Source organism: Ambystoma mexicanum, chromosome 3q (genome assembly GCF_040938575.1).
Source record: "Ambystoma mexicanum isolate Mex_15411 chromosome 3q, UKY_AmexF1_1, whole genome shotgun sequence".
Taxonomy (NCBI): Eukaryota; Metazoa; Chordata; class Amphibia; order Caudata; family Ambystomatidae; genus Ambystoma; species Ambystoma mexicanum.
In genome coordinates, this window is record NC_090926.1 from 404,915,595 (window position 1) to 404,938,548 (window position 22,954).

Consider the following 22,954-nt stretch of genomic DNA (forward strand, 5'->3'; position numbering starts at 1 on the left):
GGTTCGTGGCCTACAGTGTATCCATCAGCAGCGCAGGTTTCCCCTGCACCCCAGGCACCCCCGGCAGTGTGTGCCCCGGCCCCAGCCACTCCTTCAATATCACATTCCACCTCTACAGCCTCCGAAGACCAGTTCTTCTAAAGGTTCCTAGGGCTCATGCGAACTCCCCAGATGGGGGCCATCCTCCGGGATGCCATCAGGGACATGGTCCACAGGTCACCCCACCGGCACCCATAGTCATTCCTCCTATGGCTCCGGTGCCACAGGCCCCAGTGCAGCCACTGCTGCCCCAGCCGGCTCCTCCAATTCTGGCTTGCCTGCCTCCCACAGTACAGGCAGTTTTACACCAGCCTCTGCAGCAGCCACCGGCTCTGATCTCCACACCGAAGCCCACGGCACCCAGCACTCTTCCACCAGTCCGGGACCCTCCAAGCGCTCTGGTGGACACTGACGAGGAGGAAGACCCTGACATGCCATCTTCAGCCAGGGCTTTCTATGAACGCCTTGCAGGTTTGGCAGAATATTTGGACCTTTCTCAGCCCGAGGTAGAGCAGCCCAAGGAGGGGGTATTGGCAGACGTCCTCACCCTAAGACCCGCTCCCAAAACGGGGATCCCGATGCAGAAAGACGTAGTTGCCCTGGCCAAGAAGGGGTGACTCAAGCCGCACTCGGCCCAATCTGTCAACTGGCGCCTCAGCACCAAGTATAGGCAGATGGAGGGGGATACACTCTTGTTTGGCGCATCCTCAACCGCACTCTTCCGTGATCACTGCTGTGTCACTCTATTCCAAGCCTCAGTCGTCCTCGGACACCCCGTCCTTGACCATGCTAGGCAAGGAGGACAAGATCTTGGAGGCGTACGGAAAGAAGCTGTACTCCAACGCCTCCTTGCATCTGCGTCAAGCCAACACGGATGCCATGCTGGCAGCCATTAACCAGAGGCTCTGGCGGGAAATTGCAGACTTCCTCCCAGAACCTCCGGCACCGAGCCAAGAGCACTTCAAGGCGGGCCTAGGAGAAGCCAAGCTGGTAGCGGAGGACATCATGGAGTCCACCGTGGCCCACATTGATAACCTCTGGCCGGGCCATCTGCATTGCCACGAACATGAGAAGGACGGCCTGGCTCCGGGCTACTAAGTTTAATCCCGATGTCCAGGAACGCATATTGGACCTTCCATTCGAGGGTAGTGACCTCTTCCACTCCACCACGGATGAGGAATTAGATAAAAAAGAATAGCTCGCAAACGGCCAAGTCTTTATATATTCTTACGAAGGGCACGCCCAAGGCATACACCCAGTCGCAGCAACCCTCCGACAAGGGGCGGGCGTTTGGTGGATTCCGGGGCTTCCAAGAACGGAGGTCCAGGCAACCTGACCATTCTCTGAGCCGGCACCGGAGGGAAAAAAAAGAGGGTTTGGGGGGGGTCAAGGGTTTCTTACAATCCCCCTCCTCGACAACAACCTCAGTGGGAAAGAAGGCATGACGCGCCCCTTCGGGTCCACGTGTCTCCGCTGGGGGGCAGGCTTGCCTTTCACGTGGAATTTTGGTGCCAGATTTTTCAGACCCCTGGATCCACTCCGTATTCTCCATGGGGTTCCGCCTACCGGTACCTTCCTCTCCACCCTCCTCTTCCACAGATTGGGACAACAACTCTGCTGGTGGAGATCTGGTCACTCGTCGAGAGCCAGGCAGTGGAAGAAGTCCCAGCCTCCCTGTGAGGCTTGGGCTTTTATTCCAGGATTTTTGCCATACAGAAGAACCACCAGGCTGGCCTGAGAGTTGTTGGACCTTTCCACCCTCAAACTCATCCTCTCTCTCCAAAAATTCAAGATGGTTACACCAGCTTTTATTGCAGAAACACTGGACAGGGGAGACTGGATGTGACCCCGGATCTGATCTGCACGTCCCGATTTGGCAGCCGCATCGTTCCTTACTGCGCTTCAGGATCATGGGCTGCCATTTCCAATACAAGGTGCTTCCCTTTGGCCTCAACTCGGTACCCAGGGTATTTACCAGGTTAATGAATGCAGTGGCAGCCCTCCTGAGGGCCCAAGGCCACCACGTCTACCCATACCCGGACGACTGGCTCGTCCGGGCCACCTCTCTAGAAGCGTTTCACCATACTGCCTCTGCACTGATGACCACACTCCACGACCTGGGGTTCCCTATCAATCTCAAGAAGTCTCAGCTGCAGCCCATGCAAAGCCTGACCTTCTTGGACCTCATCTGGGACACAAGCTCTGTGATAGTCTTTCTTTCGGAGAACAAGATTGCGGCCATCAGGAGAGCCGCAGCTCACTTCCTCTCCAGGCCTATGACCTCGGCCTGGTGGTATCAACACCTATTGGGCCTTATGGCAGCAGTGCTGTTTCCTGTACCCCATACAAGACTCAGGATGAGGAGATTACAGCTGCACTTCGCAGCCTCATGGAATCAGGAGAAGGACTCCCAAGCGGAGCCAGTCAGCATTCCTCCCTTTCTCCACTCGGACCTCCAGTGGTGGTCCACGGACTACAATCTACGGCAGGGCACACCCTACCGACAGCCGGCCCCTCTGGTCACCATTACTACGGACTCTTCCCGGGAGGGCTGGGGCACCAAACTAGACAACCACAGCGCCCATGGAGTCTGGACCCGGCAGGAGTCCCACATCAATTGGCTAGAATTGAAGGTCATATGGCTGTCTCTCAAGGCCTTTCTCCCTCTTATCGAGGACAAGACCGTTCTTATCCAGACAGACAACTCAACCAGCATGTACTATGTCAACAAGCAGGGGGGTACCAGATCCCCTACACTGTGCAACCTATCAGTCGGCATGTGGGAATGGGCTCTGGAGAACATAATCTACCTCATGGCTGTCCACCTCCTGGCGGAATCCAACCTGGAAGCGGACAGGCTCAGCACACTGGGGGCAGACAATTAGGAGTGGCAATTGAACAACCTGGTACTGAAGGAGATCTTCCTCAGGTGGGGCATCCCCAGGTGCAGGGCTCCCGCTCCCTGGGTGACGCATTCCAGATACAATGGAACAACATGAGGGCATACCCCTTCCCGCCCACACCCCTGGTTCACAGGGTGATGTGCAAGATTAAGGAATCCTGTCACCTCAGCATCATTTTGATAGCTTCTTGGTGGCTGCGAGATACCGTGCGTGGTTCTCCAAGCTACTCAGCCTATCGGACAGACCACCCATTCACCTACCGCTGGGCCCAGCCCCTCTCCTGGCCCAGCATGGGGGCAAGGTACTCCACTCTGTTCCTCACAAACTAGCCCTCACAGCATAGTTCTGGAGCAGGTCACGCTGAAAAACTTGAGCCTATCTCAGGCTAACCTAGAGGTCATCAAGGGCGCTAGAAGCAAGGCTACGAGGAGCCAATATAAGAGTAAATGCTCTTGATTCTGTCATTGGACCGACTCTAGGGAGATCGACCCTCTTAAGTGCACCTTGGACGACGTGCTCTCCTTTTTGGCACACCTCGCCCCCTCCGGTGTACAGGTGGATACATGCTGCACCTATCTGGCAGCCATAGGGGCTTATAGGAATTCGGAGGAGGGCCTCTTCTCCTCCTCCAACCCGGTGGTCAAGCGACCTCTGGCAGGCCTCCACAGGCTTTACCCGCCAATAAAGAAACCACACCAGGTGTGGGACCTTAATGTTGTGTTGGGTGCCTTGGCACACAAACCCTTTGAGCCAATGGTATCCGCGGACATCAGGCTGGTCACCATAAAGACAGCTCTACTCGTGGGTCCTGGGGCTACATTCAGTTGTAATCGCCCATACAGTTTGGAAGAAAGGGGACGGGTAAGAGTAATTAATAGTTGCTCACCGTAGTGACTAACATACTGTTAGTCCATAGTCCCCTTTCCTCCATACGTCCCACCATCCTCCCCCGTAATAACACTGGTGTCATCAGGCAATGCTGAATATTGTTGACGCATCAATGGGGACTGAGGAGTGGCGCTGATGGGCGGAGTCAGGCAAGCGCATGCTCTCAAGGCTGCGCCCCTCTAAATTTAAAGGGGAAGATGATTTTTCTGGTGAAAAAGGTTCTGTCTCCCGTCCCTCGCGAGGAACGCCCATACAGTATGGAGGAAAGGGGACTATGGACTAAGAGTATGTTAGTCACTACGTTTAATAACTATTAATTATTCTATGTCTGAATCCTCTATTTCTCTCATACTAAAACCCTGTGAAGGTCGTCTGGAGTATTGTCCGTATAGACCCATGGCTCTTATTAACATTGACACAAGAATGTTTATGCCATATCGTTTAGATTAGATTCTACTGGATTTGCTTAATACTGATCAATCCAGGTGTATTCACAGAAGGCAAACATTTGAAACATTTGTAAGTTAGCCCTCTCATTTCAAAAGATCCATTTTTGTAGACTCCCTGCTGCCTTTATGACCCTAGATGCTGAGAAGGAATGTGATGGTCATTTGAATCTTCTTATTTTGACACTAATGCAGATAGGATTTGGAGATAGCTTCATTACACTGATGGAGCAATCAATCAACAACACAGGGCTTGTGTTATGTTAAATAGCTTGCTCTCTTAATGTTTTTCTCTATCAGCATAGGCACTTAACAGGAATAACACCCTTTCCTTGATTTTGTTGTCTCTTAATTGGGACCCTTGAGTGTATAGAAGGGAGAATCATGTTCTTCGGGTGAATATCTTTTGCGTGGAGCCAATACAGACTATAAATGTTTGTTTATTATATATGCTTCTCCTTATTAAAGCCTGTGCAATCCTGTCCTCGTCTGCTGCTGGATTAAGGACTGGCATCCGATGGTGGCAGGGTAATTGTGCAGTCTTAATAGACAGAGTTATTACATTGAACACACAGGAGCTTTTGGCATGCAACATTAAATGTTGTCTAAAGTGATCTTTCAAGAACAGAACATATTTGGGAATCTGCATCACTAGCGATTTGACTATTCTGTATCACACTAATTATCTTCTGTTAAATAAGAATGAAGAACAATTGAGTTAAAAGAAGCTTTCCTATGTTACTTCACTGGGACAAATACTCCACTGGGATGTATGGAGCATCGCATCCCCGGGGCAGCCTCCAGTTCGAAGGAGCTTCTTAATATCGTTCAAGAACTGGAGACTCCCTGTTCCCCACCCAATCAGGTGGTTAAAATGTAAAATGGTGCACTGGTATTCAAGAGGCATTCCTGGATAAACTAAGAAAAATGCAGGAAAGCATCCGCTGCAAAAATAGGGAATATCCGGTGGACTTGAAGGACACTGTAGAGCATGTAATGTCCAAGTCGTTTCCAGAGTTTGCTTTTTGGCCATCTCAGAGCAGCATCTAGCCAAGATCCTGTGCAAATTAAAACCCACCAATTGCAAGGGTGATGTCTGTCCGGCTATCACGGTCAAAGCCTGTGCCCCACACCTGGTCCCCTTGATAACGAAATTTGTCAATGCATTCTTCAGGGAAAATGTTGTCCCTAGTTTCATAAAACAAGCATGGATCTCCCCACTAATACACAAGCCCTCTCTTGACCCTAACATAGCAGGTAACTATTGGCCCATCACGTGTGTACCTGATCTATTAAAGATCTTGAATAAAGTAGCACATCTACAGATTGAAGCCTATTTAGTCGCACATGACATCCTGGGGCCCAAACATTCTGACTTTCGAAGAGCTCGTAGTACAGAATCTTGAGCTCAAGAACAACATATTGCAGTCCATGACAGAGGGCAAGATCACCATGCTTATGCTTCTTGATCGCGCTGCCACTTTTGATCTTGTGGATCACTCTATTCTGGCAGAGAGGCTATGGATCTCAGCGCATTTTTATGGTCCGGCAATTGAATGGGTCAAATAATTCCTGATAGATCATAGAGCAAGGGTCTTCTTCGAGGACATCAGTTTACTGTTTTATGTGGGGTCCCGCAAGGCTCATGTGCGGCACCCGCTCTTTTTAACATATCATACTCCGTCTATTCGATCAATTAGATAAACTTGGAGTGGTGTACGCCAATTATGCGGATGACACGCAGTGCATTGTGCCCCTTTCAGGGGTTTACACTCTGGACTCTGCCTCGATTAACTCTACCAATGAACTCTTTCAATCATGGATGCAAGTTAATAAGCTTGCCCTAAATAGTTCCAAGACAGAACTTATGCTAGGCACTGCGATACAGCTGAAGAAGCTCAACTCGGAGTACCTTTCCTTTTAAATTGCAGATTGTTATATTGCCATCCAGCACAAAGTTAAAACACTTGGGGTGATTTTTGATCAAGAACTGTCCATGAAAAATCAGGTTAGTGGTCTTGTGTCCAGCACTAGTTACCATCTGAAGCTCCTGTCCCAGCTACAGCCCTTTTTTTTCCATCGGCTAATCGTGCCATAGTGGCATGAGCCATTATGCGAGCTAAAGTGGACTACTGTTCCAGTCTTCTGCTAGGAATCTCCAAACAAGACATGACCCGGATACAAGTGACTTAGAACAACGCAGTGCATATTGGAGCAGGCCTGAAAAGGAGAGAACACATCACGGCTGCTAGGAGAGAATTACATTGGCTTCCCATTCGCAGCCGAATTACCCATCATGTGATGTGTATTACGCACAACTGCATTTCAGGGCAAGCCCCCAAGTATTTGGCCAGCCGCATTTCGTGCCTAGCAGAGTGCTGAAATATAAAAACACCTTTTTGCTGGAAAAGCCAAGATCTCATCTTTCCTATGTGAAGCATAAATCTATTCCTCATGTTGCCCCACGGATATGAAATGCCCTTCCTCTGGATCTTAGATCTTGTATTAGTTTGCAGCTTTTTAAACATATGCTGAAAACGTTCCTATTTGAGTAAACTGCTGACTACCATAGTCTGTCTGCTACCCCCTGACCTCTTCTTGTACTTCTGATTCATTTTTTGTTGTATTGTATTGTTGGCGCCCCTATGCCTCTGGGCTCTGTCTTGTGCGCGGTATAAATAAAATAAATAAATAAAATAGAAGGAATCAAAATGGCTGTTCAACCACAACTGTTATTTTTTCCAAGCAATTCTTGTTCTAATGCCCAGGTCATTTTTTCAATCTCTTGATAGGGTTGTTTTGACATAGGTTTGGAGCAACCGAGCATGAGGACTTTATAAAAAGGATTGGGCTTCCAAAGATGGAAAGGACTTGGGATTTTTGCTGCTACTCTAATACAGCCCAATAAAGAATTATTTTTTCAGGCGGAAGAGGAAATTGATGAATTATGCTGTGGTGAGGCAGTCATTTAGAGATTCTTTTTATAGAAAAGGCAGATTGCCCAGAAAATGCTTAACTCTGAAATCATGGGATCTATGTTACAGCTAATAGGGTATTATTACTTCAAAAATAGAATTGATGTCTTTTCCCCATTCACCAAAATCCTCCATTTACACCTGCTGTAAGCCCCAAAAACGTTATGATGTAGCGAGAAGGAGGTTCACGTACTTCGCTCATACTTTGTTAGATATGTTTGCTGGAAAACTAATGAAAACATTTTCATTATGTAAATCTGGTTTTGATATTAGGGCAAGATATACTCAAGTACATGCAATTAAGAGACTTGGTATTGCAAAATAATAATTGTGGTGTGGATATATGGGATCTATCAACCTTTGAAAAATGTATAACTACTCAAAGGGCTAAGAAAGTTGATAACTGCTATATAAAATAATTAAAACTTCTGACTGTCTTTGTGGATATTTGAGGAAATTAGAGGGTGGGGGAGGGCTGAATGTGTATTGGGATGAGCAGATTTAACGGATTTGGAGTTACGTTAAATACTTTTATGTAGATGAGGGGCGTTTGCTAATTTCAGCACAACCTAATCATTGTTGGCAATGCTGTGCAATAAACGTCGCAGATATGTATATTTGGTGGTTTTGCTCTAAAACTTCTATTTTTTTTTTAAGACAGTTTAGCTACTATACAACAAATGTTGACATTCCACTTTCTGGAAGATCAATGTTCTTGCTATGTGCAAAGTCAATAATATTTGAAGAGCTTCGTTCTCTCTCCTGGAGACTGACCAATCTGTGGTAAAAATATTGTAAGTGTTCATTTGTAAAGCCCTTAGACACAAGTGAAGTGCTTCAAAGCTCGAGATTGTTGCTAGACAGTGGAGAAAAAAGCAGACCCTCCCTCGTATTTTATGTGCCTACGGCAGATTTGGCATATCCTTTTCATGGAGCAGATAATGTTTCTTTCTGAGCGACTCATGCACAGCTTCTTACAGTATGTAGACTGTTCATAAACTGCATCTGACTGCACCCTATTCATGATGACAAGGTCGTTTGTGAGATACAGAAAAAGACCAGCTCACAAATTCATTTTCCACTGTGCCAGTGGTGATGACATTTCTCAAATGTCCAAGCCAGATTTCTCCAGGTTGAAGGCCGGCTTGGTGCATGGCTTTTCAATTAAATGTTGAGCACGTTGATGGTTGTACCATTCAAACAAATGCCTTCTTGTGATTTAAAGTTTTTAACATGGAAATTGGCATTTATTGTAGTGTTTCAGAAATATAGTCAGTGACGGCAGACGAGCATTTTTCCAAGTTTTTCATGGATCAGGTGTTGTTTAGGAGTAATCCATGTTTTGTTGAAAAAGTGGTTTCAGGTTTAAACTGGAACTGAGTATCTCTCGTTGCCGATGTCAGTCCTGCAGGGTTTGTTGAATAGAGCCTTTCGTATTTTGGATGGAAGTTTTACTTGGCAAAAAAAAGACTTTGAGATAGACACAACAGTTGTTGGGTTCGTACTCAAATCAGAATAAACAATCTATTGTCCAAACAGGGAATGACCTCAAGGATTGTAGAAAGTTCTGCTGTGGAATGGCAAATAAACCTGCCACAGAGAAGAGTAATTGCGTTCTACAAGAAGCAAAGCAGTGACTTGTTTGAGAACACCACTGTTCAGGATATCTGCATGGTAGCTGTGTGGAACAATTTTGAGGCTGTCTGGAGAGCAACAATTACTATGTTTGACCAGTCCAGGCAGTTCTGAAGAATCTGTTTTTATGAAAGCCAGAAATGCCTAGCTGTTCCTTCTCAAACCTTTCAACCTTATCCAAACTCAAAAACTCTGCCCAAACACCTTCCCACAGAAGAGCACCAACTGACCTTCAGAAAATCTGCCTATTCAACTATCACCAACATGTGACCACTTCATAAACATCAACCATAACATGCCCACTGATGGTAATTTCAACAACTCATCAGTCCTGGCGCTGCAGGTGAGTGGATCCATGGCCAACCCCCCTGGCCTTGTGTTTTGCTCATTTATGACTCTGTTTAGTCCCCCCATCTCCTGCATGCACCCTGTTCCCTCCTCCCTGCCCGCCCCACCCCTGATAGACTAGTTACCATCTGCCTTGCCGGCCTAGTCTCTGGCATCCACACCTGCGCGCCACTTTTGCCCATATCTCCCTCCTGATTTCCCCCTCCTGCTTTCCCTCGACCACCCACCTCCCTACCCGCCCTCCGTCCCTGATTGGTTCTTGGGCAACCCTTTGCCTGTGCAGCCCCTGTTGCTATGGGCGGCTCCTACATTGGCGGCTCCCGAAAGTGTCTGCAGGTGTCTGCAGGGGAAGCCAGTGCCCAGCTCAACCAGCAAAGTAAGTGTGGCATGGGTAGGGAATAGAGAAAATACTCTACTCCAGAAAGCCCTGCCAATCTACATTTCCTTACCTCACAACATAGCCTGCCATGCATAACTGTGAATGATGGCAATGCCACACTTAGATAGAATTGTGAACTCTAGCCTGCGTCGCATCTAGACTGAATTATGAATGATGCAATGTCACAATTAGATAGATGCGACGCAGGCTAGTGTTCACAATTCTATCTAGACAGAATTGTGAATGATAGCAATGCCACACTTAGATAGATTTATGAACATTAGCCTGCGCCGTTTCAGACAGAATTGTGAATGTTAGCAAGTGCCACACTTTGATAGAATTGTGAATGATAGCAATGCCACACTCTGATAGATTTGTGAACATTGGCCTGCATTGCATTTAGACAGAATTGTGATACTGTCATTAATTAACACGCTTAGGAATTGTTCTTGTTAGAGTGATTCACTTCTAGAAAGCAACTTTAACTCGCATCTCGAAGTACCCCTGACATAGCACGGTGACTAACTTGCATGCGCTACACAATTAGAATTGCTCTCATTCGCTCGACTCACAACTAGAAAGGGCTGCCTGAGATAGTTCTGTAAGTGACTTACCTATGTCTTAGATCATAACTCAACCCAAACTCTCACCCCCATATCACTATGCTTACTCTCTACTCTACACCATTACTCATTTAGAGTACAGCTACACCCCTCGATCAAATTCGACCTAGCTGCTCACATACGCACATTAGCCCATAAACACCTCATTATTCTAATAAAACGCAGCTATATCCCATGACAAACCGGCCTAGATGCACACATAAGCGTCCTACAGGCCTAACGCAGCCAAAACCCAGTCTTGATGTCCACCCTCCAGACTGCACACATTCAACTGATATCAATAACACCACCCCTAAACGCTAGGATGCAGCTACCATCAGGCAATTACACCAGCTGCACACGTAACTGGTGCACCCAAGCACCCTTACGACACCTTATTCTCTCAACTGTCCCCAAGGGCATTCAACCTATCCGTGCTTTGAGGTCATACCAATGATATATAGAGCGCTATATAAATGCCAAATAACATAACATAACCGTAAAAAACGATTCAAGAATGCACTCATCGGGTTTGGTCCCATATGATCTTAATGTAATCTTCCCCCCAATGCTACATTGATCGATCCTCACTATATATACCATTAATATGTCTACTGGACCACATGCCTATCAGTTAACGCATCAACATTAATAGAGCTCTGAAAAAGCTCAATTCTTTAGCTTTATCACACATTTTCACATCAGCCGCTAACCATGATTTACTGTGATGTAATTCATCAGGTCTTGGGTTCTCCCAGATGTATGAATAAACACCCTAGTGTCACTGCGATATTGACAGAAACATACCTGCGCTAAGGATTGTGATGCAGCCATCCACAGCCCAGTTTTCGCATCTGGCTCTGCCCACTAACAACCCCCACCTCCTCTCAGACTGAGGCCACCCAAATAGCAGAAGAAATGTATACACTCCCACTTAGAACAGCATCGCATTACGCTGAAAGCTTCCTACTGTCTGACTCAGATATATAAGCAATGACATTGGGAAGTGTTAAATATAATGAGGAGGGTTTCTAGAGCAATATTGCTTCTTCAATTGCTTTTTTATTTTTATTGTATTGTGACAATGGCTTAAACAAGTAAACCTTACACAAAATTGATACACAATATAATCGGTTAAAATAGAGAATTAGAATACATTAGTAAAGTGCAAATACTTGTCTATATAACTGAAAACAGTGCAAAATGCTGAAACATGAAAATCCGCAAAAATGTGTGCAATACAATTTGATATTTAAAATGTAAATTTAATTTTTAAGTTTTAAATTTAGTTTTACCATTTGCAATTCACCTTCCTTTTGATATCTCCGCAACAGGCGGGCCTTCTTTTTCCACAATATTTTCTTATTCTGATTGTTTTTTTTTTGGCCAAATTACATCTATGTTTTCCCAAACTGAATTATTGTCCTACATTTCATTAGTCTGTTCTACTTTTTGACAAACTAGATGCTTGTTCAATGCCTAGTCATCCCCTGCGCACATGCAAATTGCCTGGTGACCCTTCTCTAATGTTACGCCCTTACTCAAAAAACCCTCCTTGAACCCGGCAATCCCAACTAACTATAGGCCCATTACTATAGTTCCATTCCTCTTTAAATCCATCGACAAAATAGCATACACCCAAGTACAAAACCATCTTGTACAGAACCAGCTGCTAGGGGAAAGACAATCAGGATTCCGTCCCAGGCACAGTACTGAAACCGCCCTGCTAGACTTAAAAAAAACAGATGGACCCTATTAGAGACTCTGGTAAGCTATGCATCCTATTACTACTAGATCTCTCTGCAGCCTTTGATTTATTCGATCATGACAAATTGTGCCAAACCCTAACCACCAATTTCCACTTCGCAAAGAAAGCCACCACTTGGATAAAATCATTCCTCTCCAATTGCACCTCAAGAGTCATTCTAGGGGATGAGGCTGCTGACCCCATTCCAATACCCTTAGGAGTACCGCAAGGCTCCTGCCTCTCCCCTACGCTCTACAATGCATATACAAAATTACTATTCGCCGCACTAGAGTAATCTATACAAACTTCGCTGATGACACTCAAATTCTTATACCCATTACAGGCAACCTCGAACAAGACATGGCTTGAGTTAACAAAATGTACTCCCTCATCCAAAACTGGATGGCGAACAACAGTCTCTGCCTTAATGGAGAAAAAACAGAGATCTTCATAGTCTGCTCCCAAGCCAAACTCTGCAAACTCCACCCGGATTACACCTCCATAGTGATAGATGGCACCCCCATCACCATATCTCATAAAGTCAAAACCCTAGGAGTTTACCTTGACTCTAGCCTTACTATGAACAACCACATCAGCGCCCTTGCTTCCTCCACGGCTTATACTGCCAAACTCATCACACTAAGCAGGCCCCTGCTCTCCGCTGAAAACTGCTTAACACCGGCTAGAGCCCTCATCCTTACAAAGCTAGACTATTGTAACATACTACTGTTTGGTACCTCACATTTTTTTTTAAACTGCAACTTCTCCAAAACAAAGCCCTCAGAGCAGCTCTGGGCATTAACAAAAAAGACCACATCTCTCAACACAGAAGAGATGCACACTGGCTTCCTATGCAAGCGAGAATTCTCCACAAGACTCACACCATCACCCATAAATGGATATCCGACAATGCCCCTACCTACATTTTGTCAAAGCATCTCTCGCAAACCCACCACCAGAACTCTCAGATCCAATGCCAACACACACCTCCACATCCCTCATTTCACATCAGATCAGATAACGCTTGCTTCCCCATAGCAGCCCCCCGCGTCTGGAACCCATTTCCCACCCACCTGAACAATCAAACATCCTTCCCTAAGTTCAAGAAAGAACTCAAAATCTGGTTGTTCAACAAATACTAATGGTATAGGCACTAGCCTCATTGCCTGATGCTTCCTTCTCAGATGTCTAAGTTTTTGCGTCCGACCAAGATGCCCAAGATATTTCTGTAACCGTATACTTAAGATACCTACTATGTATGTAACCGAATGCTTAATGATGCCTACTATGTATGTAACTGAATACTTAAGATACCTTCTATGTATGTAATCTATGCTGTGACACCTAAGGGTTTGGGCGTGTAATCAAATGCAATACATTTTTGGGCGTGTAAAAAATATATGAAATAAATAAATTGTTGAGTAATGTACATCACATTGAGATTCTGATGCATTACATGTGGAGAACAAAGGAGCTAAGAAAGCTCTCAAGTGAAAGGAAATGTCCAACTCTATTTGGACTGGCTGACCTCTTAGTAGAATAGGATGAGGCTGGCAATATCCATAGGTTATTTAGCACCATGCTTAATTATCTACATTCATGAGTTTTAGAAATTATAGTTCCTTCCACTTGGCAGCTTCCTCAATCACTATATTCTCAGGAACATTTGGTAGTGCATACTTAGATGTGGTGCAAAATAACATGCGCACATTGCCAACCTCATCCTGTTCTGCTAACAGTCTACTCCTAAACTTGTTGGTCATTTTCTTCCCTGCCAGTCCTTGTTTGCTCTGTGAACAAGCTTTGTTTCCATCGCACTTCTCATCCATTGTTGGCAACATGCCATTTAAATCAAAAGCCAACTTGAGTGTTGAATGCAACAAAAAGTCAAACCCTAAAAAAAAAACATTACTGGGTAAAAAGCAAGTTCTTGATGGCCTTAAAGGAAAGCAAGATTGTTAACAATTTGGCAGTTATTGTGCTGCTGTCTGTTTGCTGTTCACAAGTAAGATTTGAAGGGCAGGCTTTTTGAAAACATTGCTGTCAGTGATATATAGTAATTTTGGTTCCTAATGTATTCCATTTCTTTGCTTTTTGTTGTAGATATTCATTAAAAAGGTGGAATGACAAGTCTGCAGGCAACATTGAAATGCAAAAAGCGGTTCCATGGTCTCCCCTCCCCATCCTTTGTTTCTGTAATGGAAGAAATGGCTATCTGCTCCACGTTTGTGCAGCTGAATGCCACAATAAAGCGTTGAACACGCATGGCCCACCTGATCGTGTGAATTAGGAGGACATTGTGTATCCTGAAGCAATACTTTCTACAGCTAGCAGGGGAGTACCATTTACAGCCTTGGGCACCTGTCAGAAGGAAAGCGTGATGGGAGCTGCAGCATTCACAAAGACTGGGTAGCAGTGCCTTCTTGTAGAAACTTTGCAAACTGCACCCCAAAAATGGCAAACTTTCACAGTGTCATTTAATGACAGACAAATTGTGAATAAAGCATGGGTAAACCTAATATGTGTACATGTATTAGCCCTCTTGCTATAAGTTATCATGGTCCGATATGGAAAGAATGAAGGGTTCGCGAAGGTGATCATCAGTTCCAACTTTGAGAAATAATGGAAATTCTATGCCACGATTGATGGGGTCCAAATATGCAGCATTAATGGGGCAGTGCATACCTTCAATGAACAAATATTAACCATGAGCTCCAAGTGGGATTTGCGGGTTACTGTTCCAGTGCAATGAAGTGAAAGAAGCCCAGCCCACTACTTGGATCATGGAAACCAAACATTCACTCCCTCTCTGCCAAGTGAAAGCTCACTGCTGCAAGTCTGCCCAAAAGATGGACGATGGGCACTCTCAGGACAGGGTGAACAGACAGCGGCATGAGGCAAGGAGATCTAACCACACGGTGCCTGACTGCCTTGGGTCAACCAACAAGTTATTAGCAGTTTGCGGTTTCCAACCAGTTTTTTCGGCAGAAACAAAATTGATCTTTCTATTCAAAGCAAACCAATCTGTTGATTTACCGATTAAAGTGAATTTTCTATAACCACAATACCAGTTTCACAATATGAACAATTTAGCCCATCTTCTCAAACAAAGCCCCGGTGCTCTTTATTTTCAGCTACACATGTGTTATACTACAAAACGTGGTGTGCTTTATTTTTTAACTATTGCATAGGTTATGATTTTCCTCATGTACATCTATATGAAACAAAACCATGTGCACTGTTATAAAATGTAATAACATTTAAATGTGTTTCCGATTCATTATAATGCTTGAGTTGCTACTGCAGCATTCTTAAAGGATCAGGTGGCAGTAAAGTTCAATTTTGGTAGCTTTGCTTTCAACATGTGCTAGGTCAAAATGGTTTAATTGTATAGATAATTCATAGACATTAGCATATTTACCTGGTTTTAATGTTTGCCATAATTATACCTTTAAAATAACTCTACACATTAAGAGCTCACTTCAGAGGTTTAGTGCACCCTGCAGTTGTAGGTTATTATCCCAGCTTGGCCAACTGGGTGCCATTGAATTGGCTGATAACAATTGTTACTCTGTTGCCCTATGCACTTTCATTACAAGCTGGTTGGGTAAGCCTGCACCGAAGGCTGGATGGAAAAAGCTTCTCCAAAACGGTGCTGTCCCTTTGAGACAATTAGAATGGGAGCGCTAGAGCATCTATCCATGTGCCCACCATGTCACCAACCGTTGCATCTCCGTTCCTGTTTTTCTCACTCTATTGTTGCACACCTCCTATTTCTTGCGTGGCAATACTTTTTTGCCATGCTCCTCTTCTTGAGGGGCATATTTTTTCAGTTCAAATGGCTCCTTTCTTTTGGCGGTTGTTAGTTTCCCCTCCACGTTTCCTGTACCATTAAGTCAGTGCCATAGGTCTAGTCCCGACACTTAGGTACGAGAAAACCTGCTCAATTATCTTCTGAACACCATAAGGTGATAATGAAAGGAATTGTTTCAATCGGTCTAACTTTTCCACAGTATCACCTCAATGAAAACATTTCGTAGTCTTGTGAAGGAAGGAATTTCTCCAATACTGAAACCTTCTCCTCAAGACTTTTTTTCTCTATAGGTCCCTTCAGTGCCAATCATTCTGTTGTACAGGTATCCATGTACGTCTGGTGATTGATGGGTGTGTACTAAGGTGTCTCTGAGATTTGTTTCTCTTTTTTTATAGCAAATCGTGGTGCGGGTAGGTTCACAGGTCCCACATTAAGTATTGGCCAAAGTTTGAGAATTTCTTTCTTGATTTGGTTGATTTTACTTGAATAACTATATATCGCAGTGATAAATTGAGGGCCTTCCGGTCTCGCCTGTTGTTGCAGTTATTTCATGTGGGATGTTTCTCGTCCATTTTCTTGCATGTCTAATCATTTTCTTGGGGTATCCTCTTTCTAGTAAGCAGTTTGTCTGGACACCAGCTTGTGTGTGGTACTCCTGTAGCATTAATCAATTTCTTATATACCGCAGAAACTGGCCAAAACATTAAGTTGTCGCAGAGACTTTTAGGTGGAAAACTGAAATATTCCAGAAGGGAGTTTTGATCTGTTGGTTTACGGAACACTGTGGTGCTCAGTCTGCTACTGCTTGCTCGTATCTCTACATCGAGGAATTGTATAACTTCTTTGTTGATACTGTGTGTGAATTTCAAGTATCCATTCCTTGAGTTGAGCCACATCACGAATTCCCCAAAAGATGTTGCACACCTGTAAAGATGGCCAGGACATCTATGTAGCGAGTCCTTAATCTAATCTGTGAGCGAAAAGGATTAGTGGTTTGATAAATGTGTTTTTCTTCAAACTCGGCCACATAGAGATTTACCAAGGCCATTGCTGTGCCGGAACATTGCTGAAAGAATGTGTCCTTCTATAGAAAGAAATTCTTGGTAAGGGCTATTTCTGCTAATTGCAGAATGAATTGTATAGGCACCTCTAAGAGAGGGCTACACTCCTGCAAGACTGTTTCAACAATTAGTAGTGTCTCTGTTTGGGGGATGTTGGTGTACAGAGATTCTATGTCGAGAGTGACAAGGAACTGGGTCTCTGGGTTAAATTGTAGGTTATTTACCATATTGAGGATACTCTTAGTATCTTTCAAATATTATTGCATTTTGGGGACTTCTGTTTTTAGAAAAAAGTCCACAAATTCTGTTAGTGGTTCTAGGATAGACTGAATTCCGGCTACTATAGGGCGACCTGGGGGGAGGAGAGATGCCCTTATGTACTTTAGGGAAAGCATAAAATGCTGGTATTTTAGGAAATTCTGGGCAGAGAAAAGCAGCCTCTTTAGGGCTGATGTGGTCTTAACCAATGCTTCTTCAACTAACCCTGTGATTAGTGTTTGAAGAGTGTCTGTGGGATCACAGAGAAGGGTCTGATGGTGTTCTCTGTTGTTCAATAGTGGTGTCACCATTGTGTCTTAATCCTGAATGTTCAGCACAACAATGGCTCCCCCTTTGTCTGCTTGTTAAATAGTCAAATCACTCTTGTTGCTCAAACCGTGTACTGCAGTGTGTTCTTCATTGGAAATGTTCTGGAAGCAAACATTTTCTTCCTTCTCAATTGATTCAAGTTTCTTAATTATTGCTTTTTCAAAGATGATTGACTCTGCAGAGATGTTGTGGGGGTAGAAAGTAGATTTGGGATGAAGACCAGTGGTATCCGTCTGTCTGTTCCAAGGCCAGTATCTTGTTCTTCAAAGAATTGTCGAAGTCAGATTTTCATCATTGGCTTTGAAAACTCGATCGTAGTCTGGAAGGCATCATAGTGGGCTGTTGGGACAAACAAAGCCCTCTCTGTAATGCCTCAACGTCGGATGTGGACAGGGAGTGCCTGGATAGATTGATCACTAATAATTCTGTTCCTGGAACAGCCCTCTCCCCCTCTGCTTCTCGTGATGCAGGGAGAGTATTGGTCTTGTCCTCCGCCTCTCCCTCTGCGGTATAAAAAAGGCCTCCTTGTTAAGTCTTGTCCTCTCTGGTTTAGTCTGTCTTAAATTGGACACGTCTGTCCCCTGATTGATCTTGATTTCTGGAGTTATTCCAGTAGTCCACTCGAACTACCTGGTCTGCTATCATCAGCCTATTCACCTCTGATAATGAAAGGAATTGTTTCAATCGTTCTAACTTTTCCACAGTATTGTTATGTCCGGCCGGGACTTGCCCCGTCGTGTAGCCGAAGAGGTCTTCCCTGCAATGTACCCCTCTAACCTGAATAAGCAAATAGACAAGCTGAGGGATCCATTCCATGAAAGACAGGATGCAAGACGAGACACAGGAGGCGCAGGCCTGGAACACGGGATTCTGCGGTTCCGCTGTTACAAACAATGGTTAACAACAAACGGTTACCGTCACTAGACAACAAGACCAATTGGAAAACAAGCGTAACCATATAGTAATTAAAGTTACCACTGACCTGATGACCACAGGATATGGAAGCAACCAGGTAGGTTGATGTTTGTGCAATGGTTCCTGTCTGGGGGGTGTAGAAAAAACGATGTGCTGGGAGAAAGTTCAAGTAATTCCAAATTGCTAAAAAACCCAACTGGCTATTCCCGACGGCACGAGGACGCCTCTAGACTTCAGGCACACCAAAGGAAGTCTCTAGTCCGTGTGCCGAAATCCAAAAGTCACTGATTGGTTTTGTGAGTCTTGACAGAAAGTTCGAAAGCAATCCGTATGAGTTCCGTAGTCGGCAGGAGGCGGGCAGCAGAGAAAGCAAGACGTGTCCAAATTCAGTCCGTTCGGAGTTCCGTAGTCGGCAGGAGGCGGGCAGCAGAGAAAGCAAAGACGTGTCCAAATTCAGTCCGTTCGGAGTTCCGTAGTCGGCAGGAGGAAGGCAGTAGAGAAGGCAAAGCGTGTCCACGGACACTCCTGGAGAATTCGGATGAGAGGCAGGGAAGGAGGAAGGGCGGGTAGGAACAGGAGCAAGAACGGGAACAAAGAAGCAAGGAATTTACAAGGGACCAAGGAAGGATAGCGCTAACTGTTCGTAACGAAATTCAGAAGCACCGAAACAGCAGTGGGAGGTGCTTAAGTCACATGAACCGGCAACCACGCTCGAGTCGAACGTGTCACGTGACGGAAAACAGGCTTCCAGCGTTGCCATGCCAATTTCCAGGCGCCGGGCTGAGAACGTGGAACTCTTTGTTTAGTATACACAGGGACACCTGGATTACAGTGTTTATAGGGTAAAGCCCGGGCTGCCATGAAGCGTGTGTGAGGCTTGACAGATTCCTCCCCCAAAGGTAGCTTCCTCCTCCGGGAGGACCAAAACTGCGATAGAAGAGCCGGGGCATGAATGTGCTCAAAGGGTTCCCACGTACGCTCCTCGGGGCCGTAGCCTTTCCAGTCCACGAGATAAAGACGTTTGCCCTTCCGAACTTTAGTGTCCAAGATACCAGCCACCTCATATTCATCAGAACCCTGCACCAGTACAGGAGGGGGACGCGACAACAATCGGGTCGCAGGGTTATAGGGTTTAACCAAGGAGACATGAAATACAGGATGGGTCTTCCATGAGGAGGGAAGTGCAAGACGAACCGCCACGGGGTTGACGACCTCCGTGATCCTGTAGGGGCCCACAAAACGTGGAAGAAGTGATTTGCGACCCGGTAATCGGAGGTTGTGGGTGGACAACCAAACCATCATGCCTGAGTAGTATGTTGGGGCTGGTAAACGGTGACGATCGGCACCTGCCTTGGTTCGCTCCTGAGCCTTCAACAGATGTTCCCTTATTGAGGAATGTACTGCAGACAAATCCTTAACGCAGGCAAGAGCGGCAGGAGCATGTAGGGGAAGCTCAGGACTCAAGGGCAAGGAACGAGGGTGTCTCTCATACAAGGCGAAAAAAGGGGAGACCCCTGTTGCGGCGTGCAGAGAATTGTTGTATGCGAACTCTGCCAGAGCCAACACCGAAACACATGTGCCCTGGAGTTGTAAGGTGAGGCAACGTAAGTATTGTTCCATGGTTGAATTTAGACGTTCGGTCTGACCGTCAGTTTGGGGGTGATAAGCACTAGAACACCTCGCGTTGACACCTAAGGCAATAGTCAATGCCTTCCAAAAGCGTGAGGTGAACTGCGGCCCCCGATCCGTAATGATGATAGAAGGCAGCCCAAAAAACCTAAAAACATTCCCCATGAATAGGTCTGCTAATTTGGGAGCCGAAGGGATACCCCGACAGGGAACGAATAAGGCCAACTTGGTAAAGTAATCTATTACAACCCATATGGTGTTCTAACCGTCCACCACAGGTAATTCAACGACGAAATCCATAGAGATCATCGTCCAAGGTTGATCCGGGACAGGCAGAGGATGCAGTAATCCAACGGGTTTACCACGGGATGCCTTACATTGTGCGCATACTGCACAAGTGGAAAGGTACTCGGCAACGTCCTTCTCCATTGAAGACCACCAGCACCAGCGTTTTAGGAGATCCATCGTTTTTCTGATACCTGGGTGTGCGGCTGCTGCTGAGTCATGACACCATTTCATTGCGGTAAGCCTAGTGTCGTGATTTGGTAGGTATATTTTACCCTGTTTGTAGGGGAGTGAATGGAACACTTTTAGGCCATGTTGAACCACCTCAGAAGGGTCGGTTTTTATCCAATCTTGTAACTGATCCCTGAGAGACGCACCTAGAGTACAGCCGCAAACCACTTGATGGGGTAACACGAGTTCCCCTTTATGGTGGGTTGTGCCAGGGCCACCGTGTATACGAGACAAGGCATCCTCTTTGGAATGCAGTACATTCCTCAATAAGGGAACATCTGTTGAAGGCTCAGGAGCGAACCAAGGCAGGTGCCGATCGTCACCGTTTACCAGCCCCAACATACTACTCAGGCATGATGGTTTGGTTGTCCACCCACAACCTCCGATTACCGGGTCGCAAATCACTTCTTCTAGAAGTGGATTAGCCCAAGCCGCGGCAGTTCCTCCCAAGTGGGACAATAGAAAAGCGGCTTTTGTAGTAGAGTCAGGGAACGAAACCGGACGACACAAAAAATGAAGTCTACATTGATTCAAGAAGGTTCTGTACGTTTTTTGGTCACCATTGAACCTCTCTGGTGGTGCCAAAGGGAACTGAGCGGTCATATACACCGGGCCGGAGTCTTGTCGAGGTGGTTGTACCCCTGACCCAGAAGCCATGGCCTGTGGTAATGCATCAACGCCAATGGGCGCCTGGAGCCCGACCTGCAGGTCGTCTATGCGCCGTTGCGTAGCTGTATGAGCTGCAGTCATATCGTTACGCAGCTCTGCCACCATTTGCAAAATAGTGGCCAAGGTCTCGTTTGCATCCATAGTTTATGAAGGCTTCTGAATATGTTATGTCCGGCTGGGACTTGCCCCGTCGTGTAGCCGAAGAGGTCTTCCCTGCAATGTACCCCTCTAACCTGAATAAGCAAATAGACAAGCTGAGGGATCCATTCCATGAAAGACAGGATGCAAGACGAGACACAGGAGGCGCAGGCCTGGAACACGGGATTCTGCGGTTCCGCTGTTACAAACAATGGTTAACAACAAACGGTTACCGTCACTAGACAACAAGACCAATTGGAAAACAAGCGTAACCATATAGTAATTAAAGTTACCACTGACCTGATGACCACAGGATATGGAAGCAACCAGGTAGGTTGATGTTTGTGCAATGGTTCCTGTCTGGGGGGTGTAGAAAAAACGATGTGCTGGGAGAAAGTTCAAGTAATTCCAAATTGCTAAAAAACCCAACTGGCTATTCCCGACGGCACGAGGACGCCTCTAGACTTCAGGCACACCAAAGGAAGTCTCTAGTCCGTGTGCCGAAATCCAAAAGTCACTGATTGGTTTTGTGAGTCTTGACAGAAAGTTCGAAAGCAATCCGTATGAGTTCCGTAGTCGGCAGGAGGCGGGCAGCAGAGAAAGCAAGACGTGTCCAAATTCAGTCCGTTCGGAGTTCCGTAGTCGGCAGGAGGCGGGCAGCAGAGAAAGCAAAGACGTGTCCAAATTCAGTCCGTTCGGAGTTCCGTAGTCGGCAGGAGGAAGGCAGTAGAGAAGGCAAAGCGTGTCCACGGACACTCCTGGAGAATTCGGATGAGAGGCAGGGAAGGAGGAAGGGCGGGTAGGAACAGGAGCAAGAACGGGAACAAAGAAGCAAGGAATTTACAAGGGACCAAGGAAGGATAGCGCTAACTGTTCGTAACGAAATTCAGAAGCACCGAAACAGCAGTGGGAGGTGCTTAAGTCACATGAACCGGCAACCACGCTCGAGTCGAACGTGTCACGTGACGGAAAACAGGCTTCCAGCGTTGCCATGCCAATTTCCAGGCGCCGGGCTGAGAACGTGGAACTCTTTGTTTAGTATACACAGGGACACCTGGATTACAGTGTTTATAGGGTAAAGCCCGGGCTGCCATGAAGCGTGTGTGAGGCTTGACAGATTCCTCCCCCAAAGGTAGCTTCCTCCTCCGGGAGGACCAAAACTGCGATAGAAGAGCCGGGGCATGAATGTGCTCAAAGGGTTCCCACGTACGCTCCTCGGGGCCGTAGCCTTTCCAGTCCACGAGATAAAGACGTTTGCCCTTCCGAACTTTAGTGTCCAAGATACCAGCCACCTCATATTCATCAGAACCCTGCACCAGTACAGGAGGGGGACGCGACAACAATCGGGTCGCAGGGTTATAGGGTTTAACCAAGGAGACATGAAATACAGGATGGGTCTTCCATGAGGAGGGAAGTGCAAGACGAACCGCCACGGGGTTGACGACCTCCGTGATCCTGTAGGGGCCCACAAAACGTGGAAGAAGTGATTTGCGACCCGGTAATCGGAGGTTGTGGGTGGACAACCAAACCATCATGCCTGAGTAGTATGTTGGGGCTGGTAAACGGTGACGATCGGCACCTGCCTTGGTTCGCTCCTGAGCCTTCAACAGATGTTCCCTTATTGAGGAATGTACTGCAGACAAATCCTTAACGCAGGCAAGA

General features: G+C 46.1%; 1 protein-coding gene across 4 annotated transcripts in view; it reads left to right on the top strand.

The window, feature by feature from the left end:
* Positions 1-15,227, top strand: part of MGAT4B (alpha-1,3-mannosyl-glycoprotein 4-beta-N-acetylglucosaminyltransferase B) — a 1,380,432-nt gene extending 1,365,205 nt beyond the window's left edge. For 3 of the 4 annotated variants that reach the window (XM_069654102.1, XM_069654101.1, XM_069654099.1), the window contains one exon: positions 14,066-15,227. In XM_069654102.1, the coding sequence (XP_069510203.1) occupies positions 14,066-14,089 (24 nt within the window). In that variant the 3' untranslated portion in view covers positions 14,090-15,227. The remainder of the gene's footprint in view (positions 1-14,065) is intronic. The other variant, XM_069654100.1, reaches the window with a different exon arrangement.
* Positions 15,228-22,954: the final 7,727 nt, after the last annotated feature.